Source organism: Mauremys reevesii, linkage group 1 (genome assembly GCF_016161935.1).
Source record: "Mauremys reevesii isolate NIE-2019 linkage group 1, ASM1616193v1, whole genome shotgun sequence".
Lineage (NCBI taxonomy): Eukaryota > Metazoa > Chordata > Testudines > Geoemydidae > Mauremys > Mauremys reevesii.
In genome coordinates this window covers 355,702,707-355,728,121 of record NC_052623.1, presented here as the reverse complement: position 1 = coordinate 355,728,121, position 25,415 = coordinate 355,702,707, and the positions used below count along the sequence as shown (strand labels likewise).

The following is a 25,415-nucleotide window of genomic DNA, read 5'->3' as shown; positions in this document are numbered from 1 at the left end:
CGTGTCAAACTGTGGAGCACAGTGGGGAGGGGGGACGGACACGTGTGTGCTTTGTCCATGGCTGGGGGGGGGGCCTGCCCTTGGGGGCACCGGGGGAGGAGCCTGCGCCCCGCCATGCACAGGGCAGCCGTCCCTCGCTCTGGCGTGGCAGGTGGCGCGAATGGGGCAGCGTGCGGGGTCTCACGGGCACATTGGGTTTGCACACGTGTCTCACACAAACGTGCCCGGGTGTGCGACCCTCGAGGGGAAGCCCTCCCCTCACAATCAGTGCTGGCCCCGATGCCCCAGGGTGGCACCAGGGGATGCTGTGCTGCAGGGGATGCCCTCCCCTCACAATCAGTGCTGGCCCCAGTGCCCCAGGGTGGCACCAGGGGATGCTGTGCTGCAGGGGATGCCCTCCCCTCACAATCAGTGCTGGCCCCAGTGCCCCAGGGTGGCACCAGGGGGCGCTGTGCTGCAGGGGATGCCCTCCCCTCACAATCAGTGCTGGCCCCGATGCCCCAGGGTGGCACCAGGGGACGCTGTGCTGCTGGCCCCATCTCTGGCCATTGGCACCCACGGCTCTTTGACTCATGGGGGCGTTAGCCCCGTACGCTGCCTAGATCCCAGGGCAGGTGACTCCATGCCCACTCCATGCCCGTTAAGCACAGGACCCTCCTTCCCTTCCTGTCTCAAACTGCCTGGGGGTGGGGGGCACCCCCCCAAGCGTGGCGGGGAGAGTGGTCGGGGCTGCGGCTCCATCCCGTGGCGTAGTGTGGGGGTGTCACCCCAGAGGTGGCTGCATGGCAGTGCTGGCGGCAGGGGGAGCGCCGCAGGGCTGTGACTGGCTGACGGCCCCCCTGTCTCTCGTTGCCCAGGCGAGGCGGGCGCCCCGACCATGACGGCCCAGGTGACCAGCCCGTCGGGGCAGACGGCCGACGCGGAGATCATCGAGGGCGAGGACAGCGCCTACAGCGTGCGCTTCGTGCCCCAGGAGATGGGCGCCCACACCGTCCACGTGAAGTACCGCGGGCAGCACGTGCCGGGCAGCCCCTTCCAGTTCACCGTGGGGCCCATGGGCGAGGGGGGCGCCCACAAGGTGCGGGCTGGGGGCACCGGCCTGGAGAGGGGCGTCGCTGGAGTGCCAGGTAGGGGGGCCTGCGCCGGGTGGGCACCAGAGCCCACATGGCTGGAGGGGAGCATGGGGCACTGGGGGGCAGGGGGAGAGATTGGGGGGCTTGGGCATTTGGATGGGGGGCTCAGGGATGGGGGGCTCGGGCATTTGGGGGTGACTGGGGCGTTGTGGGGTGGCTCAGGGATGAGGGGTGGCTGGGGCATTTGGGGTGACTGGGGCATTGTGGGGGCTCAGGATGGGGGTGGGCATTTGGGGTGACTGGGGCGTTGTGGGGGCTCAGGGATGGGGGCAGCTGGGGCATTTGGGAGTCACTGGGGCATTGTGGGGTGGCTCAGGGATGAGAGGCAGCTGGGGCATTTGGGGGTGACTGGGGCATTGTGGGGTGGCTCAGGGATGGGGCGGCTGGGGCATTTGGGGTGACTGGGGCGTTGTGGGGTGGCTCAGGGATGGGGCGGCTGGGGCATTTGGGGTGACTGGGGCATTGTGGGGGGGGTGGCTCAGGGATGGGGGCCTCGGGCATTTGGGAGTCACTGGGGCGTTGTGGGGGTGGCTCAGGGATGGGGGGCGGCTGGGGCATTTGGGGGTGACGGGCGTTGTGGGGGTGGCTCAGGGATGGGGGGCGGCTGGGGCATTTGGGGGTGACTGGGGCATTGTGGGGGTGGCTCAGGGAGGGGGGGCGGCTGGGGCAGTTGGGGTGACTGGGGCGTTGTGGGGGTGGCTCAGGGATGGGGCGGCTGGGGCATTTGGGGTGACTGGGGCATTGTGGGGTGGCTCCGGGCTGGGGGGCGGCTGGGGCATTTGGGGGTGGCTCGGGTGGGGCATTGGGGACGGCTGGGGCACCGGGGGGTGGCTGGGGTGCCGGAGTGTGGGGCGCTCTGGGCCCAGGGCCCGCCCCTGACAGCACGTTCTGCCCCCAGCCGAGTTCAGCATCTGGACGCGGGAGGCAGGCGCCGGGGGCCTCTCCATCGCCATCGAGGGGCCCAGCAAGGCCGAGATCGCCTTCGAGGACCGCAAGGACGGCTCCTGCGGCGTCTCCTACATCGTGCAGGAGCCAGGTGGGTGCGCGAGGCCGGGCCCTGGCTCCTCGCTGTGCTCCGCAGCCTGGGCCGGTGCCGCCCGGGGTCGGGCCCCTCGTGTCCCGTTGTGGGGCGGCTGGGGGGGCAGGTGCGAAGGCAGCCAGTCGCTGGGCTCCGTCCCCCCCCACGGCCAGGGAGGGCCCCGCACGTCCCCACAGCCTGCCCACGCCCCCAGCCTGCTGCTCCCAATCTCCTGGCAGCTTTGCGGGGCAAAGGAGCCTCCCTCCGACAGATCCGGCTGCCCCTTTCTACCCCCAGCCCCCCTCTGCCTGCGGGGCCCCTTGAACCTGGCCTGGCCAGCTCTGCGGAGCTGCAGGGACTCGGGGCCCCTGGTGCCAGCCCTGGGCCCATGGCACCCAGCACCGCTCGGCAGCCTGGCCTGTGGAGCTGCGCCGGTGCCCCGGGCTGCCGGGCCGGAGCCTGACCTGTGCCGCTGGCTCTGCTCCCCAGGGGACTACGAGGTGTCCATCAAGTTCAACGAGGAGCACGTCCCCGACAGCCCCTTCGTGGTGCCGGTGGCCTCGCTCTCCGACGACGCCCGCAGGCTGACGGTCACCAGCCTCCAGGTACCACGCGGCCGGCCTGGCGGGAGGAGGGTGTTCGGTGCCGGGGCCAGCGCACGCGGTGCTGGCACCAGAGGGACGCAAACCACAATCCCACCAGCGTCCCGCAACCCTGAGCCGCAGACCCCTGCTAGCCCAGCCCTGGAGTCCCCCTCCCAGCTCTGCCGGTGCCCCTCAATCCTGACCCACAGCTGGGGCGATTGCAGTGGGGCTGCGGTCCCTGCAGCCTGGGAAGACCCCAGAAGCGCGACCATGTGCCCGTCTGGTCTGGGGGGGGGCGGATCTAGCAGGGTGCAGGGCTTTGATGTGCCTACTGCTGCGGGTCTCCCCCTGCCCCCCTCCATGCTGGGGGGTGATGGTCCCAACCTGGGTTAACCCAAGGCTCCACCGACCTCCCCCCGGGAACCGGCCCCTGCTGCTCCCAGCGCCGCCCGGGCCTCGGCTTCACCCCCCTTTGCCATCGCAGGAGACGGGGTTAAAGGTCAACCAGCCGGCGTCCTTCGCGGTGCAGCTCAACGGGGCGCGGGGCGTGATCGACGGCAAGGTGCACACGCCCTCGGGCATGGTGGAGGAGTGCTACATCTCGGAGCTGGACAGCGGTGAGGGCGCCCGAGCTCAGAGCAGGCGCGCGGGTCAGGCCATGGGCAGGAGGAGGTGCCCGGGGCTGCCCACGTGGGTGATTGCACCCAGGCTCCGGGCGGGGAGTGATTTTGCCACACGGGAGCCTGGAGACTCAGAAGACGCAGAGCCGGTAACTGGCCTGAGGGTGGCGCCGTCAGGGTCAGAGCGAGCAGCCTTGGCAGCCTGTGCCAGGCCGGGCGGGTTCCTCAGGGCCCCTGAGCCTCGCGTGGGCTGGGCGGGCGCCGGGGAGGGGCCAGGCCGAGCTCTCTAAGCCCTGCTCTCCCCACAGATAAATCCACCATCCGGTTCATCCCACGCGAGAACGGCGTGCACTCCATCGACGTCAAGTTCAACGGGCGCCATATCCCGGGCAGCCCCTTCAAGATCCGCGTGGGGGAGCAGAGCCAGGCCGGGGACCCAGGCCTCGTCTCGGCGTATGGCCCGGGCCTGGAGGGCGGCATCACAGGTAGGGGCGCCCGGCCCCCTCCCAAGCCCACGCCCGGCTGCTGCCCTTGTGCCCAGCCTGGCGCCGCTCGAGAGGAGCTGCCATGCCATGTCCTGGGACGTGGGAGGGGATCCAGGCGCCGGAGCTGGTGCCCGAGCCGGGCAGCGCCAGCACTTGGATGGGAGCCCACCAAGGAAATCCAGTGGGCTGTGGGTTGGGTCGGGGAAGGGGACGCTCTGCTCTGGGCTGCCCACCCAATGCGGGGGCACTTGGCAGGCTGTGCCCGTCTCTCTCCCGACACCCAGAGGTGTAACCCTCAGAGGTTGGCACCTCCCTCTTGTGGGCACCCATGGTCCCATGGCCCTCGCTGTCCCCAGCTCTGCTTAGCCTCTGGCGCTGCAGCCCCCTGCCCCCCCGGTGCGGAGGGTCCCTGCTCCTGGCGCCCGGGGGCTGGGTCCGGCAGGCCCTGCCCCCGCTGCCCCCTAACCCCCGTCCCGTCCCAGGCGTGTCCTCGGAGTTCTTCGTCAACACGGTGAACGCCGGCTCGGGCGCTCTGGCTGTCACCATCGACGGCCCCTCCAAGGTGAAGCTGGACTGCCAGGAGTGCCCCGAGGGCCACAGGGTCACCTACACCCCCATGGCACCTGGCAGCTACCTGATCTCCATCAAGTACGGCGGCCCCCAGCACATCGTGGGCAGCCCCTTCAAAGCCAAGGTCACAGGTACGGCCACGTGGGGGGGCGGAGCCTGGCCAGGCACGGGGGGGTGGAGCCTGGCTGTGCATGGGGGAGGGGGCGGAGCCTGGCCATGAACAGGGCGGCCACGTGGGGGGAGCAGAGCCTGGCCAGGCACGGGGAGGGGGCGGAGCCTGGCTATGCACGGGGAGGGGGGCGGAGCCTGGCCAAGCATGGGTGGGGGGAAGGGTCCCAGCCATGCCAGTGGCTGGGGGGCAGAGGAGGATCCTGGTCAGGCTGGAGGCAGCCCCCCCAGGCCTCTCCTGAGAGGCGGGTGTGGGGCTCAGGCAGCAGGGGCTGGCTGGCTGGAGGCTGTGGGCCAGAAGGGGGTCACCGTGTGTGTGGGGGGGGTTGGTTACGTGTCCCCCGCCCCTCTCCAGGGCCACGGCTCTCCGGCGGCCACAGCCTCCACGAGACCTCCACCGTCCTGGTGGAGACCGTCACCAAGTCCTCGTCCTCCGTGGGCAGCAGCTTCAGCTCCATGCCCAAGTTCTCCTCCGACGCCAGCAAGGTGGTGGCCCGGGGGCCCGGGCTCACCAAGGCCTTCGTGGGCCAGAAGAACACCTTCACCGTGGACTGCAGCAAGGCGGGTACGGGAGGGGCGGGACCTGGGGGAGGGGAGGGGCTTAATGGGGAGGGGGCGGGATTGGTGGGTCACGTGGCTGGGGGAGGGGCGCTAAGAGGGGGCGCAGGAGGTCACTTTGGCACTGCTGGGGGTCAGCGTGAGCCCCCAAGAGCTGGGGGGTGGGCGTGTGGGGGGAGCACCGGCTGCCCAGTTTCCATGGGGGGTCGGGTGCTGTCTCCTCCTCACCCCCGCCGCGCTGTCCGCCCCCCGCAGGCACCAACATGCTGATGGTGGGCGTGCACGGCCCCAAGACGCCCTGCGAGGAGGTGTACGTCAAGCACGTGGGGAACCGCGTCTACAACGTCACCTACACCGTCAAGGAGAAGGGGGACTACGTCCTCATCCTCAAATGGGGCGACGAGGGCGTGCCGGGCAGCCCCTACCAGGTCACCGTGCCCTAGCCAGGAGCCAGCGCCCAGAGCCGCGGCGAGGCGCCCGCCCCCTCCCCCTCCTCACACACACGCGCTTCCGCCCCCCAGGCTGGTGCCCCCCCAACTCCGTCCCGCCCGCAGGTGAAGAGCCATCAGCCACGGACTCCGCTGTCCTGCCCTGCACCAAGGACTGTTCTCGCCAAATGGCGCCCGCCTGCTACCCACAATGCTCCTCGGCGGGGGCGCCCGCCTGCTACCCACAATGCTCCTCGGCGGGGGCGCCCGCCTGCTACCCACAATGCTCTTCTGTGGGACCGTGATGGGGGCACAGGGCTGGGCGAAAGGAAGAGAGGAACTTTTTATAGTAGTTTTTCATCACTTCCTCTCTTGCTTTCCTCCAGTACTAGCCTAGCTGGAGGGGCAGAGGGCACGGCCAGGGTGCAGACTGGGCACCTATGGGGCAGAGGGCACGGCCAGGGTGCAGACTGGGCACCTATGGGGCAGAGGGCACAGCCAGGGTGCAGACTGGGTACAGGTGGGCAGGAGGGCTTGGCTAGGGTGCAAAAGGGGTGGAGGTCATGGCAGGGGTGCAGACCGGGCCCATATGGGGCAGAGGGCATGGCTGGGGATGTAGATGGGTGGAGGGGTGGCTGGGCACAGACTGGCAGAGGGCATGGCTGGGGATGTAGATGGGTGGAGGGGTGGCTGGGCACAGACTGGCAGAGGGCATGGCTGGGGATGTAGATGGGTGGAGGGGTGGCTGGGCACAGACTGGCAGAGGGCATGGCCCAGGGCGAAGGGATGACAGAGGGCAAATGAGGTTGGAGACGGGCTAGGTTTGAGCAGGAAAGGAGCCCCTGGGTGTCGCCCCCCAGGGGACGTGGCAGGGGCAGGAAGCCAATTTCCCGGGTTGGGGCCCCGGTTATATGCTGGCGAGGGGCGAGCTGCTGCCGTTGGGGGTGGAGGGGCTGGACGGGGGGGTGCTCCCCCAGGACAGACCAGCCCAGGCCCGGGGCCCCGGGGGGAGATTGAGGGGCCCCCACCCCACAGGTGCTGAGATGAGCTAGGCCGCAGGACGGGGCTGGGGGCCGCTTGGTGAGCCCAGGGCAGCAGGCTGTGGAGCCGGCGCCAGGGAGGGGAAAACCAAGTGGGCGGTGATGCCCGCCACCCCCCGGGCCGGAGCCCACTGGCCCCACACACCCAGCCCAGAGCGCCAAGCCCTGGGGAAGGGGGGAGCTCCCCAGGGTGCTGGGGGCCTGGTAGGTGTCTGCTCATCCCCTGCCCTTGGCCAATGCCCGCTGTGCCCTTTGCCCCTCCTTGGCCTCCGGCGCTGCCCGCTGCCTCCCTGAGCTGCTCAGTGCCCGACTCCTGATGCTTTTTGGAACCCCCCCCCCAGGTGCCCGGCCCAGATGTGCGGTCTGAGGGTGCCTCCGGGTCTGGACGTGCGAGGGGAGCCCCTGGCACTCCCGGCTCGTTCTCTGCCGAGCACCAGGGCCGCCCACCCTGCCAGGGAAATAAAGTGACTTGCTACGGTGCCCCGTGCTGCTGTGTGTGTCCTGCGCCGCGGGCGACGGGAAAGGCCCCCACCCCACCCGCTCTCCAGCACCAGGGCTGCCGCTGTGGGCTGGGGCCGTTGCTCCCCAGTGCCAGGTATTCCCGACCCTGTGCCAAGTCTTACCCACCCAGCAGGGCCCCCCAGTGCTCTGGCACCTACTGAGCTCCGGGAGCTGAGGGGCAGGCCCCCTCCTGTGTAACATTAGCCTCTGGCTGGTGCATCCCCTCCCCTCCCCTCCCTGCCGTCCCCGTCCCCCCTCGATTCTCCATGAGTGGGGCTGGCCTGGCCGCCCACTGCCCCCGCTGCCAGCTGCACTGCGCCCCCCAAGGGTGGGGCAGCCAGCCGGGCCTTGCCAGGGGATCCCGGGTGGAGCTGGAAGGCCGAGAGCCTCTGGCACAAACAGTGGGTGCAGCGGGCGCAGGCCAGGGCCAAAAAGTGGTGCCCTGCTTGTGGGGCTGGATCCCCCTAGAGGGGCCAGCAGCCAACCCCCATGGTGCCCCCTAATGTGGGGCCTGGCTGTGGGCCCTAGACACAGGACCAGGCTACCCAGAGCCCAGATAACGGGCTGGGCTACACTGCCCTATGGAGCCAGAGCTGGGGAGCCGCCAGGCTGGTGGCCCCGTGGCTGGCACCGTTCGGTACAGTGTGGCCCAGCTGGTGAGGGGAGGGAGGTGGCTCTGTAGCGTGATGGCAACACTGCGTCTCTCCTCGTCTGCCAGGGTTGGGCCCAGCGTTTCCGCCTCCCGCTCCACGTGCTGCCAGGTGTCGCTGCCACCCTGGGCAGAGCGGGTGCGCCAGGCTCCCGGGCAGCGCTCTCCCCGGGGGTTTGCCAGCCAGGGCGCCCAGAACAGAATGACGCCGCGGGGCCCAGAACCAGGCCCTGGCTCGGCACTGAACAAAGGAGGCTCTGCAAACGTCCCCCCGGGTGGCTGAGCCTCACGCACCATGGCACACGTGGGCCTGGCCCCATCTGAGCTCTGGGAGGGGAGGGGTTAGTGCGGGGGGCTGGGAGCCAGGACTCCTGGGTTCTAGCCCCAGCTCTGGGAGGGGAGTGGGGTCTAGTGGTTAGAGCAGGGGGGTTGGGAGCCAGGACTCCCAGGACGTTTGCCAGGATTGGCAGATATAGTGCCCATCTTTAAAACAGAGGAGGAGAACCCCGGGAAGTACAGGCCAGTCAGCCTCACCTCAGTCCCTGGCAAAATCATGGAGAAGGTCCTCAAGGAATCAATTCTGAAGCACTTGGAGGAGAGGAAGGTGATCAGGAACAGTCAGCATGGATTCACCAAGGGCAAGTCATGCCTGACCAACCTGATTGCCTTCTGTGATGGGTGACTGGCTCTGTGGAGGTGATAGATCTTAACTTTAGCAAAGCTTCTGACACGGTCTCCCACAGTATCTTGCCAGCAAGTTAAAGAAGTATGAGCTGGATGACTGGACTATAAGGTGGATGGAAACCTGGCTAGATTGTCAGGCTCAACGGGTGGTGATCAACGGCTCCATGTCTAGTTGGCAGCTGGTATCAGAGTGTCCCAAGGGTCGGTCCTGGGGCTGGTTTTATTCAACATCTTTATCAATGATCTGGCTGATGGGATGAATTGCACCCTCAGCAAGTTTGCAGATGACACTAAGCTGGGGGGAGAGGTAGATACGCTGGAGGGAAGGGACAGGGTCCAGAGTGACCTAGACAAATTAGAGGACTGGGCCAAAAGAAATCTGATGAGGTTCACCAAGGACAAGTGCAGAGTCCTGCAGTTAGGATGGAAGAATCCCCTGCACTGCTACAGACTAGGGACCGAATGGCTGGGCAGCAGTTCTGCAGAAAAGGACCTGGGGGTTACAGTGGACGAGAAGCTGGATATGAGTCAGCAATGGGCCCTTGTTGCCAAGAAGGCTAATGGCATTTTGGGCTACATTAATAGGAGCATTGCCAGCAGATCGAGGGACGTGATCATTCCCCTCTATTTGGCACTGGTGAGGCCTCATCTGGAGTACTGTGTCCAGTTTTGGTTGCCCCACTACAGGAGGGATGTGGACAAATTGGAAAGAGTCCAGCGGAGGGCAACAAAAATGATTAGGGGGCTGGAGCACATGACTTCTGAGGAGAGGCTGAGGGAACTGGGATTGTTTAGTCTGCAGAAGAAGAATGAGGGGGGATTTGATAGCTGCTTTCAACTACCTGAAAGGGGGTTCCAAAGAGGATGGATCTAGACTGTTCTCAGTGGTAGCTGGTGACAGAACAAGGAGCAATGGTCAAGTTGCAGTGGGGGAGGTGTAGGTTGGATATTAGGAAACACTATTTCACTAGTAGGGTGGTGAAGCACTGGAATGGGTTCCCTAGGGAGGTGGTGGAATCTCCTTCCTTAGAGGTTTTTAAGGCCCGGCTTGACAAAGCCCTGGCTGGGATGATTTAGTTGGGGTTGGTCCTTCTATGAGCAGGGGGTTGGACTAGATACCTCCTGAGGTCCCTTCCAACCCTGAGATTCTATGACTCCTGGGTTCTATCCCTGGCTCTGGAAGGAGAGTGGGGTCTGTCAGAGACCCACATGGTCAGTGCTCTGTCCCCAGCTTTGGCTCAGTCTCTGGGAGGAGCCCTTCAGTGGGGCAGACCCCCAAGGAGGCTCGTTCAGCATCCAGGCTAATCCCCGCGGTCTCATTGCACCCTGAGGCTGGGTCTGCTCAGTGAGTCCCACCACGCGGGAGCCGGGCGCCTCCGGGGACCACGCACCGTGCCCAGCAGCTGCAGTGCCACTACCCGGCTGGCAGCAGAGGCGGGTTTAGTTGGTAGCCCAGGAGCCCTCAGGGCAGCCCGGAGCCCAGCCAGGCCGCAGGGAGCCCCGGGCTCAGGCTCTGTCCGTCTGTCTGACCTCCATGGTCCAAATCCACCCACCCCTCCCTGCGGCCAGGCGGGGGGTTGAGCTCCGGGGGGCACTGGGGCCACGTCCAGGGCACAGCACCCAGCCAGCTGGGGCACCCTGGGGTGTCCTCCCGGCCCTTCCCCCGCCGGGAACAACGCAGCACCCAGCCAGCTGGGCCACCCCGGGGTGTCCTCCCGGCCCTTCCCCCGCCGGGAACAACGCAGCACCCAGCCAGCTGGGGCACCCCGGGGTGTCCTCCCGGCCCTTCCCCCGCCGGGAACAACGCAGCACCCAGCCAGCTGGGGCACCGCGGGGTGTCCTCCCGGCCCTTCCCCCGCCGGGAACAACGCAGCACCCAGCCAGCTGGGCCACCCCGGGGTGTCCTCACGGCCCTTCCCCCGCCGGGAACAACGCAGCACCCAGCCAGCTGGGGCCACCCCGGGGTGTCCGCCCGGCCCTTCCCCCGCCGGGAACAACGCAGCACCCAGCCAGCTGGGGCACCCCGGGGTGTCCTCCCGGCCCTTCCCCCGCCGGGAACAACGCCGCACCCCGCCCGCTGGGGCACCCTGGGTGTCCGCCCGCCCTTCCCCGGGAACAACGCAGCACCCAGCCGGCTGGGGCACCCCGGGGTGTCCTCCCGGCCCTTCCCCCGCCGGGAACAACGCAGCACCCAGCCGGCTGGGGCACCCGGGGGTGTCCTCCCGGCCCTTCCCCCGCCGGGAACAACGCAGCACCCAGCCGGCTGGGGCACCCCGGGGTGTCCTCCCGGCCCTTCCCCCGCCGGGAACAACGCAGCACCCAGCCGGCTGGGGCACCCCGGGGTGTCCTCCCGGCCCTTCCCCCGCCGGGAACAACGCAGCACCCAGCCAGCTGGGGCACCCCGGGGTGTCCTCCCGGCCCTTCCCCCGCCGGGAACAACGCAGCACCCAGCCAGCTGGGGCACCCCGGGGTGTCCTCCCGGCCCTTCCCCCGCCGGGAACAACGCAGCACCCAGCCAGCTGGGGCACCCCGGGGTGTCCTCCCGGCCCTTCCCCCGCCGGGAACAACGCAGCACCCAGGGAAACTGAGGCACGGGCAGGCTTCACGAGCAATACAAGCAAGCCCCACTTCGTCACGTGGTCTGGGGGTGGAAGGGGGGCCGGACTCCTGGGTTCTCTCGGGGCGGGGGAGGGGACACAGCGCACAGAGAGCCAGCAGCACCCCGACGCATGCGTAGAAGCGCTCCGCCGGGCTCCGAGCGGTCGGCGCGAGATGCGCATGCTCGGAATGACGGGGGGCGCGGGGAGCCCGCAGCGCACGCGCAGACGGGTGCTGCAGGGGCAGGCCGCGCATGCGCCGGGGGTATAAGCGGCGCCCGGCAGCCGTCGGCAGAGCAGCGCCATGGCCGGGCGGGGGAAGCTGATCGCGGTGCTGGGGGACGAGGACACGGTGACGGGCTTCCTGCTGGGCGGGGTGGGCGAGCTCAACAAGCACCGCAAGCCCAACTTCCTGGTGGTGGAGAAGGACACGAGCCTGACCGAGATCGAGGAGACCTTCCGGTGCGCGGGCGCGACCACCGGGCCGCGGGTGCGGGGGGGCAGCCGGGCGCGACCACCGGGCCGCGGGTGCGGGGGGGCAGGCGGGCGCGACCACCGGGGCGCGGGAGGGGCGCAGCCGGGCGCGACCACCGGGCCGCGGGTGCGGGGGCAGCCGGGCGCGACCACCGGGCCGCGAGGGGAGGGGGCAGCTGGGCGCGACCACCGGGGAGGGGGAAGAGCTGAGCCTGGAGGTGCGCGGGACCCAGGTGTCCGGCTCTGCCTGCCCAATGGAGGGGCAGTCGATGGCTCCGGGAGGATGAGGTGCAGGTGCTGTCTCGCGGGGAGGGAGCAGGTGCCGGCTGGGGCGGGGGCAGGTGCTGGCTCGCGGGGAGGGAGCAGGTGCCGGCTGGGGCGGGGGCAGGTGCTGGCTCGCGGGGAGGGAGCAGGTGCCGGCTGGGGCGGGGGCAGGTGCTGGCTCCAGGAGGCTTGGGGAAGGTGCTGGCTCGCGGGTGTCTGTTCCCCCAAGTGAACGCCCCGCCCATCGCTGCCTCCCGCAGGAGCTTCCTGGCCCGCGAGGACATCGGCATCATCCTGATCAACCAGTTCATCGCGGAGCTGATCCGGCACGTGCTGGACGGGCACACGCGCTCGCTGCCCGCCGTGCTGGAGATCCCCTCCAAGGAGCACCCCTACGACGCCGCCAAGGACTCCATCCTGCGCCGCGCCCGGGGCATGTTCACCGCCGAGGACCTGCGCTAGGGGCCGCCCCGCCCGGCCGCCTCCCTCCTCGGCCCGCCCACCCCAGGGGAGCGGCTGCTCCTGCAGTAGGTCTGGGCGATGAAAAGCATCTGCCTCTTCCCCCTCCCCGGGGTGAACTGCGGCCAGGCCCAGACTGGCTCCCCGGCGGGGCGTCAAGGAGGGTGCCAGAGCTGGCCCATGCCCCTTGCTCGGCCGCACCCCTCTTGTTTCCCAGGGCCTCGGCTCCCCGTGCCCTCTGTGTGCTGCCGGATCCGTCTCGTCTATGTTCCTGTGGCGGTTGAGCTGTTACATTAAAGCAGAGAAGCCCCCCCGGTTCCTGTGCTCTGTGCAGACGCCCCCCCCCCCCCCGAGGTGCTGCACCCTAAAGCCCCCATGGGGGCAGAGAGCCAGCAGGGAGGGGGCGTGGCTGGAGGACGAGGGGTTAAAACCGAGCCAGGCAGAGGAGCTGCCCTGTGCTGGGCTCCCTGCCTGTCCGGGACTGTTCCAGCCACCCCCAGCCAGCCAGGGCCGGTCCCAGCCCCGCTCCCTGGCTCTGCACTGGCGCTTTCCTGCTTCTGGGAGCTCACCGGTCCCTTGGAGATGGGTGTGTGTGCAGTACTAACCCCCCCCCCCACACACACACACAGACCTGCCCCCTCCTCTGTGGGCACCTGCCCTTGGCGGGGGCTGGGAGGAGGCTGCCAGCAAAGCTCCTCTCCAGGCAGGCGCTGGCTTGTCCCTGGCTGTGGGGGAGGGGGCTGCTTATGAGCCCGTCCCATGACGCCGAAAGGGGAAGTGCCTGCGACTCACCCGCATGTGGCTCTGAGGAGCCGGCAGCTGCCTCGTCCTCGGGACCAGCCCCAGGCCTGGTAGCCCTGCCCTAGGCCGGCAGAGGGACGTGCAGCATCCTGCCCCCCTGCTGACAGCAGCCGCACTCGGTGCCTGCTGTGCCTGGGGCTCCCCCACTGAGGCTGCCATGGCCCCAGAGCCCCAGGCTGGGGCGTGGCGGCTGGGCCGGTGGCTGACCGGCGTGTGGTGCCCTCTGCCCATCCAGGCTGCCAGCCCCGAGTCCATGGGGCAGGCGCTGGCTGGGGAGCTCAATGGCTGGTGAATCTGCTGCTCCTGAACTGGGGGAGGGGGACTGAAGATGGGTGCTACTGTCTCCTTCCTCGGATCTCTGTCCCTCCCCCTCCCCCTCCCCCTCGGGCCCAGGGAAGCTGCAGGCTGCTCCTCTCCCTGCGCTGGCTGCTTCCTGCCTCCCACGTTCAGTTTGGCAGTGTCCCGGCTGGCTGCATTGCTGGGCAGAGCCCCGAGTGGAGGAGTCGCCCTGTGCCAGCTCCCTGCACGCCTGGGACAGCTCCAGCCAGCCGGGGCCGGTCCCAGCCTGGGTGTGAACCTGCCCTCCTGCCTGCTGGCAGCTCTGTCTCTGCCCCTGCACAGAGCGTGACAGACCCTGTGGGACCCTGCTGCTGCCGGCAGGGCTGGGGGGGGGGGTGTGCTGAGCTGTGTGGGGCGGAGGGAGAGTCCTGGAGGTCCTGGGGCTTGTTAGGAATGAGCCCTAGGAATGAGCATGGGGCTGGGCTGGGCTCTGGCCTGGGAGCTGGGGGCAGGCGAGCTGATCACAACGGGTCTCTGGGGCTGCCCTCAGATGGGTGCTGCTAGGGGAGCCTGGCAGCCTCCCCCCTCCAGGGCCCCCTTGCTCCCTGGGCAGGCTGGCAGGAGCCCAGGTGCTCTCTAGGGGGCATTGGCCACCAGCCAGGCCTGGGCCGTTGGGCCCTTGCCGGTCCCACAGCCTCGGCCCAGAGTGTCGGCACAGAGCCTCCCCCAGCCCTAGGTGCCAGCCGGGGGCATCCGGCAGGTGCTGCTCTGCGGGACTTGATGTGAGCCAGAGACGGCCCCTCTGCTCCCTTCCCATGAGCCCTGGGGGGGCCTGTCTGCTCTGGCCCCCAGCTGCCCCCCGGTTCACTGCCCCGTGTGTGGGGCATGCAGGCTTGGGGCTTTGCCCAGTCTAGGAGCCTGGAGGGCAGCCCAGGTGGGTGACTGTGGGTTAGTTGCTCCCCTCCCTGGGGCTGTGGGGCCCCCCTCCCTGTGGGGCAAAAGCCCCTCCGGCCAGCTGCTGTCACCCTGATTTCTGGCTGCAGCCCCCTCCCCCCATGCTGCTCCCTCTGAGCCCTGGCCTAAGCTTCCTACATGTCACTAATCTGCCCCTGCCCGGCTGGAAGAGCCTTCGGGCGCCCCCCTGCCCTCCGCACAGCTTGCTTCCTGCCAGCCTCAGCCTGCCCCTAGGAGAGCCATGGGTCCTGCCCCAAATACCCGCAGCCAGGCACTGACCCACCCACTCTCCAGCCAGGCACTGACCCGCCCAAGGTAAGTCTGTGGCAGAGCTGGGAACCCAGGAGTCCTGGCTGCTAGTCTCCACCCCAGGCACAGAACCTGCCCCCTGGGGCTGGCATCTGCTGGCCGGTGCCATTTGCCCTGGGTCCCTCTGCAAGTCCTGGGGGTGGGGGAGGGGTTTGGCAGTATCTAGTGGCCACAAGTACAAGCCCAGGTTTACCATTGGGGCATGTAGCCCCCCCCCCCCCGCCGCCTTAGGAAGGGGCTGGGCTTTGCACCAGGCCATGCAGGTGGGGGAGGGGTGTAACGATGCTGTCTTTGGTGGGACACAACAGAGTGTGTCAATTCAGGTCAAATTGCTCAGAGCAGGGCAGTCACAGCCCCCGGCTGGGGTCCTTTGCACACCAGACCAGCCAGGCTGAGAGGACTTCGGTCTCACCCCACTGGCTAACCACAAGTCCCACCAGCAATTCCCTCAGACACTCCGGTTCCCCAGGATCACCACCAGGGCCGCTCGTTATGGGGGTGAACGGTTATGAAAACCAACACCCCAGTAAAAGAAAGAAGGTTCCCCCGATCCCCAAGGACCAAGCCCCAGACCCAGGTCAAATGGTAACTTAGATCTTACCCAAAATACACACGTTAGAGCCAATTCTTATTAATGAAACTAACATTTATTAACAAAGAGAGAGAGTTGGCTGAAGGATCAATACACAGACAGACCTGAGTTCAACTTCCTGAGGCCCAGTTACCTAGCAGAGATGGTGAGTTTGTAGTTGCCAAAAGTCCTTTTAGAAACAGTCCAGAGATTCCAATGTCCATATTCAGGGCGGCTCCAGTCAGTGACTGGGGATCTCAGTCCTTGTGGCTTAAGGTTTCCCCCTCTTCAAACCCAAAGCAGATCTGATGAAGCAGGGTTGTGTCCCAGGGTTTTTATATTTCCCAGCAGCCTTTTGGCCTGAGAAAACAATAGGCTTAACTCTCCTTCCAAACATCCTGGCAATTAGCACAGGGTAATTTATCCATTGAACAGTTCAGATGCAGGTCACCACAACCTTCAAAGAGACACAGAGACAATAATACTAGTTCCCTCAAGTGTCTTCCTAAATGTTAATGCTCCTTTTTTCGATCTTTGAATCAAAGCCATAGCAATAGACAAGACTTGTTTGTTACACCCCAAGCCCTGAGCACACCCCCACCCTTCTACCTCTAACACTGCAGGCTGCATTTCAAAGCTCTGCTCATTTACAGATCTGCCTAACCAGGCTCTAGAGCTGGGCCCTGGCTCAGGCCAGTCTGGGAGGTAATTAAGGTTTCAGAGCAGCAGCCGTGTTAGTCTGTATCCCAAAAAGACCAGGAGTCCTTGTGGCACCTTAGAGACTAACACATTTATTTAAGCATGAGCTTTCGTGGGCTCCAGCTCACTTCAGCGGATGCATAGACTGGAACACAGAGAGAGAACGTGGAAAGGTGGGAGTTCTTCTTCGAGTGATTGCTCCAATGCATTCCAGTTAGGTGTGCGCGCCGCGCGTGCACGGCATCTCGGAACTTTTTTCCCTAGCAACCCCGGCGGGCCGGCTGTCGCCCCCTGGAGTGGCGCCGCCATGGCGCTAAATATATACCCCAGCCGGCCCGTCCGCTCCTCAGTTCCTTCTTACCGCCGGTGACGGCCAGTTGGAACTGTGGAGTGCTCTCTGTCCTCCACAACCCTAGCTCTCGCTACTTTTCCTTGTACATAGTTCGTTTAGTGTTAGTATAGTTAGTTCAATAGTTAGTTAGTTAGTGATTTAGGTAAGGATAAGGGGGGTAGTTCCTCCTTTCCTTCCCGGTGCGCGGCTCATGCCCAAGGCACCGGGCTTTAAGCCCTGCGCAGCGTGCCAGAGGCCTATGCCGGTTGGTGATCCCCACGGCTCTTGCCTCCGTTGCCTGGGCGAAGGACACCGCACGGACAGGTGCGCTATCTGCTCGGCTTTCAAGCCGCGGACCCGTAAGGAGCGAGACATTCGCCTCAAACAGGTCCTTATGGAGGCGCCCTCCAACCCCGGCACCGCCCGCGCCGCACCGAGGGCTTCGCCGGTGCAGAGTGCACCTGCGGCACCGAGCCGCCCGCACCGCTGCCCCGGTGCCTAAGCCGGCGACCAAGAAGACCCGCGCCGCCGCCGCTTCAGACAGTCAGCAGCTCGCGAAAGCAGTGGCAAAGCCCGCACGGAGGATGCCGCGAGTGGCTGCGGCCGCGGCGAAAGGCGTGCCCTGGGCCTCGACCGCACCGCAAGCGCCGCCGAGTCCGCATCGCCGCGCCCCGCACCGACCGTGGTGGAGCCAAGGCTGCCGCCAACGCCGGAGACGTTCTCCTCGCGCGCGTGAGCTAATCCGCTCATAGAGGCACCGAGCCTCCAGCCTCGGCACCGCCGGTGCGGACTGTCACATCAGTGGGGAAACCGCCAGGATGACACGCCGCCTCCCTGGACGAACGGCACGGAAGGCGCCCCGTCCCGATCCCGGTCCCGCCGCAGGTCGCCGCCCTGCCGCCGATCTCGACGCCGCCTCATCTCGCACCGAGCACCATCCCGACGCCGTTCTCATCCCGCCACCGGCACCATCCTGCCGCCGTCTGAGTCCCGGTACCGTTTCAATCTCGGTACCGTCGTATTCCCGCACCGGTCCAGATCCAGGTCACCGACGCAGGTACCGCCGAGATCTCCATCCCGCACCGCCGCGCACCGCGACCGCTGAAGTCCTTCCCGCACCGCAGATCCCGGTCCCGCCGAGCTCCCGGCGCCGGTCGAGCTCCCGGCACCGTGGTGGCCGACGGTCGCGATCGCTGGCCCAGCCGCCGCCATTTTATCGACCTTCGCCCGCCGGGCGGAGGGTCTCCCGCCCTCTGCGGGTCATTCCTCGGCGCCGGCACCGCTGGCCATCCCGCCCAGCGCCGGTGGCCTCCGTGCAGACGATGCCGCCAGCAGTTGCCGACCCCGCAAGGACTCCATCACGAGCAGTGGGGCTACTGGGTCCCTGGGCGCACCATGAGGCACAGGGCACCCCTTTCCTTTGCGGGATGGGACCGCTGACCAGACTCCCGAGGCGACAGTTAGCCGACCGCCTCCTCTCCTCCGCACGAGGTCCCCGCCTCCTACGGACCGCCAACCCGCCACTCCGCACGAAAGCGGAGGTCCAGCCACCAGCCCCAGTGCCAGAACCTATCGGACAGGGCGTCTTCATCGCCCCGCCGGACGAGGCGGTGGCAGGGGCTGTGGCCAACGAGCCCCCGCCCATTGACCTTCGGGCCTTTCAGGAACTGCTTCGCCGCGTGGCGGCGGCCATGGGCCTTCCCGTGGCGGAGGTCCAGGAGGATGAGGACCCGATCACCAATGTGGTCGGCGCGGACACTCCCGTCCGAGTGGCATTGCCCTTTGTGCGGACAATTCAAAAAAATGCAACTACGCCTGGCAAACCCCGCTTCTTCAGCCTACAGCACGCGGGTCGAGCGTAAGTACTTAGCCCCGACTGGCTATGAGTACCTCTATTCCCACCCTACTCCGACTCCTGGTCGCTCAATCCGCCAACGACCGAGAGACACGCCAACCTGCCCCAGCGCCCAAATCCAAGGACGCCACGCATGGACCTGCTCGGCCGTAAGGTCTACTCCGCAGGGGGCTTACAAATGCGGATTGCCAACATTATGGTCCTTCTCGCCAGGTACGCCTTTGACATCCTGACGTCCCTGGCGAAATTCACGGAGCTCCTGCCATCAACATCTCGTCAGGAGTTCTCGGCCTTGTTGGAGGAGGGAAAGAGGTCCTCCAGATCCTCTATCACGGCTGCCCTCGACGCCGCGGACTCAGGGGCTCGGACCTTGGCATCGGGCGTGACGATGAGGCGCATCTCCTGGCTGCAATCTTCTACCCTGCCGCCGAGGTGCAGTATACTCCAGGATCTCCGTTGACACCCAGGGTCTGTTTTCCGAGAAGACGGATTCTCGGATCCAGACCCTGAAGGACGGTCGACGCCATCCGCACGCCGAATGCACACGCCGCGACACAGCGCAGACCCTTCCGCCGCAACCAGCCCGCTACCAACAGCGCTATCGCCGATTCTAGCCGGGCGATCGCCCAGAACCGCCGCCGCCCGCCGGGCAATCGGGCGGAACCAGGGGCAGGCCTCGCCCAAGGCTCCCAGGGGCCAAGTCCGCTTTGATGGGACGCCGAGGACGGCCCATCTCTCTCCTACCGGATCCTTCCCCGTTATTTTACAACCGCTTTCCCATTTCTTTTTCGGGCGTGGTCCCATTTGACATCGGACAGCTGGGTGTTGCAAACAGTCCAGTCAGGATACCGCCTTCAATTTGTTTCGCCCGCCTTCCCACCCACCCTCCCTGTCCTCTTCAGGGACCCCTCTCACGAGCAAGTCCTCTTGCAAGAGGTCCAGACTCTGTTGAGCGTGGGTGCCATAGAAGCAGTGCCTCAAGACAGGCGGGCAGGGATTCTACTCCCGCTATTTCCTTATCCCCAAGGCGAAAGGCGGGCTACGCCCTATCCTGGACCTTCGCGAGCTGAACAAGTTCCTGCTCAAGCCCAAGTTTCGCATGGTCACCTTGGGGACCATCATTCCTCCTGGATCCGGGAGATTGGTTTGCCGCCTCGACATGAACGACGCTTACTTCCATGTCGCCATCTATCCTCCTCATCGACGTTACTCCGATTTGTGCTCGCAACGCCCACTACCAGTTTGCGGTGTTGCCATTCGGTCTCTCCACCGCACCGAGGGTCTTTACCAAATGCATGGCGGTGGTCGCCGCAGCCTCCGCCGCCGCCAGATCCACGTGTATCCGCACCTGGACGACTGGCTGGTTCGCGGACAATCTCGACAACTAGTGCTGGGCCAGGTGGCAGAGATCCGTCCCTCTTCCGCGGCTCGCCTCCTCATCAACGCCGAAGTCCACTTTCATCCCTTCTCAGCGCGTGGAGTTCATCGGAGCGGTCCTCGACTCCACCATAGCCCGGCCTGTCTCCTCGCGCCGCCATCAAACGATGGTCACCTCATCACGGACCTAGTCACCTTCCCGACCACGACGGTGCGCTCCTGCCTCCGCCTCCTGGGCCACATGGCGGCTTGCACGTATGTGATCACAGACGCGCGCTCCACCTCCGCCTGCTCCAGTCCTGGCTGGCGCCGGTGTACCGCCACATCGGGACCCGCCGAGATGGTGGTGACGGTCTCCAGAGTGGCCTCGAGTCCCTCCGATGGTGGCTCGACCCGAGACCGTGTGTGCCGGGATCCTGCTCCACCTCCGCGCCCGTCCGCCACGCCACCACGGACGCCGGCACTCGGTTGGGGCCCACCTGGGCGATCTCCACACCCAAGGCCTCTGGTCGACCCAGGAGCTCGCCTGCATATCAATGTCCGCGAGCTGCGTGCGATCCGCCTAGCCTGCCAAACTTTCTGCCCCATCTGCAAGGCCGATGTGTGACAGTATGCACGGACAATACGACAGCAATGTTCTACGTGAACAAGCAGGGCGGAGCGCTCTTCCCCTCTGCAGGGAGGCGATGCTTCTGTGGGACTTCTGTGTGACCCACTCCATTCACCTTCAAGCCGCCCTTTCTTCCGGGAGTGCAGAACACGCTGGCCGACCGCTCAGCAGGTCGCTCCTCTCGCACGAGTGGTCCCTCCGTCCCAGACGTCGCCCACACAATCTTCCGGAGGTGGGGTTTCCAGATAGACCTATTCGCCTCCAGGAGAACAGGAAGTGCCACCGGTTTTGTTCATTCCAGGGTCGCCGCCAGGCTCCCTGTCCGACGCCTTTCTACCCTGGACGGATCGCCTCTATGCCTTCCTCCAGTTCCGCTCGTGCACCGAGTGCTCCTGAAGCTCGAGAGACAGAGCCCACGCCATTCTCATAGCGCCGCCTGGCCGAGGCAGCACTGGTACACCCTGCTGCTCGAGCTCCGCTCGGGAACCCATCCCCCTCCCGCTGTGGCCGGACCTCATCACCCAGGACTTCGGCAGACTCCGCCATCCGAACCTGCAGTCCCTCCATCTTACAGCTTGGTACCTGAGTGGCTGACCCACGCAGAGAGGGGCTGCTCCGCGGCAGTTCAGCAGGTCCTCCTGGAAAGCCGCAAGCCTTCCACGCGCTCCACTTACCTCGCGAAGTGGAAGAGGTTCGCGCTTTGGTGCGATCAGCGTTCTCTGAATCCATTCGCTGCCCGGTACCTACCATCCTCGACTACCTGTGGTACCTTAAGGAGCAAGGTCTTGCAGTCTCCTCATTGAAGGTTCACCTCGCGGCAGTGTCCGCCTTCGCCCATCGCTGGAAGGTCGGTCCATCTTCTCCAACCAGATGGTTTCCCGCTTCCTTAAAGGCTTGGACCGCTTATACCCGCCGGTGCGGCGTCCGACCCCGACCTGGGATTTGAACCTCGTCCTGGCCAAACTGATGGGTCCCCCCTTCGAGCCCTTGGCCACGTGTTCACTACTCTACCTCTCCTGGAAGACAGCTTTCCTCGCCGCCATCACATCCGCGACGAGTTTCGAGCTTCGAGCGCTAACGGTGGGCCCACCTTACACCGCCTTCCATGCAGACAAGGTACAGCCGCCACATCCGCCTTCCTCCCTAAGGTGGTATCGGCCTTCCACCTCAACCAGGAGATCTTCCTCCCGGTCTTCTTCCCGGCCGCATGCCTCGCCTCGGGAACAACAGCTTCACACCCTGGACGCCCGCAGGGCGCCGCTTTACATCGAGCGAACGGCCTTTCCGGCGCTCGACCCAGTTGTTTGTCGCCGCCCGACCGCATGAAGGGTGAGCCGGTCTCCTCCCAGACAATTTCGTCCTGGGTGACTGCATGCATTCGAACCTGTTACGAGCTTGCTCGCGTGCCGCCATGCCGCCACCGCCCACTCGACAAGGGCGCACGCCTCATCGGTTGCCTTCCTGGCCAACGTCCCGATCCAGGACATCTGTCGAGCGGCCACCTGGTCTTCAGTCCACACCTTCGCCTCTCACTACGCGTTGGTGCAGCAGTCTAGAGACGATGCAGCCTTCGGCTCTGCGGTATTACACTCCGCCACGTCTCACTCCGACCCCACCGCCTAAGGTAAGGCTTGGGAATCACCTAACTGGAATGCATTGGAGCAATCACTCGAAGAAGAAAAGACGGTTACACACCTGTAGTAACTGGTGTTCTTCGAGATGTGTTGCTCCAATCCATTCCAGACCCGCCCTCCTTCCCCACTGTCGGAGTAGCCGGCAAGAAGGAACTGAGGAGCGGACGGGCCGGCTGGGGTATATATTTAGCGCCATGGCGGCGCCACTCCAGGGGGCGACAGCCGGCCCGCCGGGGTTGCTAGGGAAAAAAGTTCCGAGATGCCGTGCACGCGCGGCGCGCACACCTAACTGGAATGGATAGGAGCAACACATCTCGAAGAACAACAGTTACTACAGGTGAGTAACCGTCTTTTGCCCTACCAACTGTAAGAGACTAATTAAGATGAGCTGTTATCTGCAGGAGAAAAAAAACCTTTTGTAGTGCTAATCAAGTTAATTAACTCTTCCTGGCCCTGGGTCACCTTTCAATGAGATATTATATTACTGTGATGAAGTAGCAGGGGGGCTCATGGCTGGCGAGGGGAAGCCGGCAGAGCCCACCTTGCTGCAGGGGGACTGGGATGTGCTGGGCTGAGGGAGGCCAGGCCCGAGGCCCTGAGAGTTTCCTGTGCTGGGTTCACCTCTCAATAACCCTCCTGTTACGCTGGCTGAGAGTCGCTCCCGGCTAGAGAACAGGGCGGCATCATTCCCTCTGGGAGTGGAGGCCCCGGGGATCCAGAACGAGGGGGCTCCCTGGGGGGGTCCACGGCAGAGACAGGGGTGCTAAGGCTCCGAGAGGTGTTTGAGGAAGTGGAGGGGCCTGATCCCGGGATAGAGCGGACCCCCGAGAAGGGCTGTTGCCCCCATGGACCGCACAGGGCTAAGAGTGGGCATGATCTGTGAGTCTGTGACAACTACATTCATAATGTTGGGGGGGGGAGTCCCAGAGCAGCCCCCCCTTTCCCATCAGCACCAGGTCAGCCCTCGCCCATCTGATCCTGGGGCAGCTGCCCCCCCCTCCCCCCGTCACCGAGGGGCAGAGGTGCCACAGGGACAGGCAGCATGGGAGCAGCGATGCCCAGCCTCAGTGCTCCCTGGGCTGGCCAGCAGGGGCCGCAGGCAGCCGTGGGGATGGAGGGCACCCTGGGGAGCTGCTCCGGGTGAGATTCCCTGGAGCCATGGCTGGCGCCCCGGACCAGGGCAGCCGGGTCAGCGCCAGGCAGCCCCTTGCCCCCTGGCCTCTGTGAGCTCAGGGGTGTGATGCAGCTGCCATGGCAACACAGCTGACAATGGTACCAGCTGCCCATGGGCTGGGGGGGGCAGCAGGGACGGGACCCGAGCCCCGGACTTGTGCCCACTGGGTGCCCTTGGGGCGCAGCTCGGCCTTGCCACAGGGAGGCCCCCGCAGCACTCCAGCCCGGGGCAGGAGCCGGGGTAGCTGAGCGCAGGGAGCCTGGGGGCGGCCGGCAGGTGCCACCATGGCGCGCCAGCTGAACATGGACACGCTGCAGCAGGACTTCTGGAAGGAGGAGTATCTCAAGGAGCTGATGCTCCGCTTCCGCTGGCACCAGCGCTACGGGGCAGCCGTCAAGGCCAGGCAGGAGCAGCTGCGCCAGCGCCGGCAGGCCACCAAGGAGCCGCTCAAGCTGCCCGCCCTCCCGTCTCCGGCGCCCGTGCCCCCGGCCGAGCAGCCGCCCGAGGAGCCGGCCGGGGCCACCGGGGGCATCCAGGAGGGGGAGATGAAGCCCGTGGCGCCGGAGGTGCGGCAGCTGCTGTACCAGGGCATCTCCCAGGACGGCGAGGGCCGGCGGCGCTACCTGACCCGCCGCACGGCCTGCGCGCCCGAGGAGAAGTACTACACCCCCGTCACCACCAACTTCCTCTACGGCTGGCAGATGGGTGAGCCGGGGCGGCGGGCGCTGGGGCCAGAGCCCTGCCCGTGGCTCAAGTCTGTGCCCACGGGGCCATCTCGCCCCATAGCCCGGGGCCGCACTGGCGGAGGGGGCGCAGCGGAGACAGCTGGGGGGTTCCACTAGGTGGCGCTCTCCCCGGGGGCAGTACCTCCGGAACGGCTCCATGACGCCGGCTGTGACCTCGCAGCAGGCTGGGCCAATCAGCACAGCCGGCCTGTGCTCATTTGCATACTGCAAATCTCTAGTGGCAGCAGCTGGCTGTTTGCCAGGGGGTCCCCCCCCCTCCCCGTGGGGACACCTGGCTGGCACAGGGTGGGTTTGTACTAATAGTGCAATCATGTGTGTGGGGAGGAAGCGCTGCCCTCTGCTGGATGGGATGAGATCTCTTCTGCTGTGTGCCATAGGCCCTACAGTGCTGGGCTGTGATGGAGATTCCCCACTGGCTCAAGAGGCAGGGCCGTAGTTCTTGGCCAGGAGGCTCTAGTGCTGAGGGGGCCTGGCATGCAGCCCAGCGCCAGCTGTGACAACCCCCGAGTGAACCCCTTCCCACCAGGCTCTCAGCGTTGGCTCTGGAAGGGCCGTGACCATCACCGTGTCCCCTCGGCCTTCACATTCGCTGCACCCCCCTCCCCCAGCTGGACTGGCCCAACAGCTTCCCCCAGCTGCCCCCCAGCCAGCTCCTCTGCCCATGGCGGCCTCATGCCACAGCCCTGCACCAGGGCGCCAGGACTCGGGTTTAAAGGCGGGGTCCCCTCCTGGCTCACTGGGCACGCAGTGGGGCGCTGAGCCCTGGGCAGGGCAGTGTCACCGCTCTGGGGTGTCAGGGGACCCCCTCCCCAGAGCGAGATATTGGGACCCCGGTGCTGCCGGGGAGGGAGGATGGCAATGAGTCAGCTCTGGGCCGGGGATCTGGGGTTCTAATAGGCCCCCCCACAGCTCACCCCCCCTTGTGTCTCTGCCCAGGGAAAGTCACCAAAGTCTACGTGCCCCCGTCACCCAAGTGCCGCATCGAGAGCTTCTTCCGCAAGAACGGGGCCTTCTCGCTGCTGGACCCGCGCGACGTGGCCATGTGAGAGCCGGGCCCCCCCACCACGGGGCTCTGGGCCTGAGGCCAGGCCAGGCCGCCCCAGCCCTGGACCACGCTGGCTGCTTGGGGCACTGGGCTCTCCTAACACGACTGCCTGGTGCTGCCCCCGCTGGCTCTGCGCATCCTTCAGCCACCCGGCCGGGCACTAACCAAACGTAGGGCCCAGGGCCTGCCCTTTAACCACCGCCAAGGCAGCTGGGCCCGGCCCCCGGCTCTGGCAGGGCCCAAGCCTGCCTGGCCATTGCCCAGCCTGCCTGGCCTCCTCGGAGCAGGGTCGGGGCTCTGGGAGTGGCACCTGGCGAGGGGCGGGCTGGCACCAGGGGGGGCAGAGGCGGCCAGCAGGGCCCGGCGCGTCCTTCATGGTGACAGCCCGGGGCCGGGGGCCGGGGGCCGGTGGGTGAGTTTATTGTAGGCTGTGCCAGGCTGGGCTGCATGTGGGCAGAGCCATTGCATCGCCCTGTGGGCTCCTCTCCAGTGCCAAGGGGCTCCCCTGCCCAGCCAGTGTCGCCATCCACTGGGGCTCGCCGGTGGCTGCCCACCGTCCTCACCTGCAGCCCCTCGCGCTCTTGGTGGGGACCCTCCCGAGAGCCAACATGGCGGGAAGGGGACCGTAGCCCCCCAGCACTCCTGAGCCTGCTCTCCAGCCCCTGGGAATGGCCCCTGCCCTGTGCCCTAGCGCCACCGTGCCGAGCCGGGGGGCGACTAGGGACGGACGGGGCCAGCCCTGCACACTCCCGGCTGTGCTGTCTGCCCCACCCCAGCCAACGCCCAGAGTGGCTGGGC

General features: G+C 66.4%; 3 protein-coding genes across 3 annotated transcripts in view; all 3 read left to right on the top strand.

Moving 5' to 3' along the window:
• Positions 1-7,084, top strand: part of FLNC (filamin C) — a 79,029-nt gene extending 71,945 nt beyond the window's left edge. The window contains 8 exon segments of the mRNA XM_039519975.1: positions 858-1,127; positions 2,032-2,169; positions 2,641-2,756; positions 3,220-3,352; positions 3,664-3,840; positions 4,323-4,541; positions 4,934-5,143; positions 5,392-7,084. Coding sequence (XP_039375909.1) covers positions 858-1,127; positions 2,032-2,169; positions 2,641-2,756; positions 3,220-3,352; positions 3,664-3,840; positions 4,323-4,541; positions 4,934-5,143; positions 5,392-5,579 — 1,451 coding nt within the window. The 3' untranslated portion in view covers positions 5,580-7,084.
• A 4,197-nt stretch (positions 7,085-11,281) lies between these two features.
• On the top strand, positions 11,282-12,546 carry ATP6V1F (ATPase H+ transporting V1 subunit F). Its single transcript, XM_039496158.1, has 2 exons — positions 11,282-11,497; positions 12,034-12,546. Exons 1-2 carry the CDS (start codon positions 11,340-11,342, stop codon positions 12,233-12,235), a joined length of 360 nt encoding a protein of 119 aa, XP_039352092.1. The 5' UTR covers positions 11,282-11,339; the 3' UTR covers positions 12,236-12,546.
• A 10,372-nt stretch (positions 12,547-22,918) lies between these two features.
• On the top strand, positions 22,919-24,737 carry ATP6V1FNB (ATP6V1F neighbor). The gene is made up of 2 exons (XM_039497565.1): positions 22,919-23,531; positions 24,509-24,737. The coding sequence occupies exons 1-2, from the start codon at positions 23,111-23,113 to the stop codon at positions 24,616-24,618; spliced, it is 531 nt and encodes a 176-aa protein (XP_039353499.1). The 5' UTR covers positions 22,919-23,110; the 3' UTR covers positions 24,619-24,737.
• Positions 24,738-25,415: the final 678 nt, after the last annotated feature.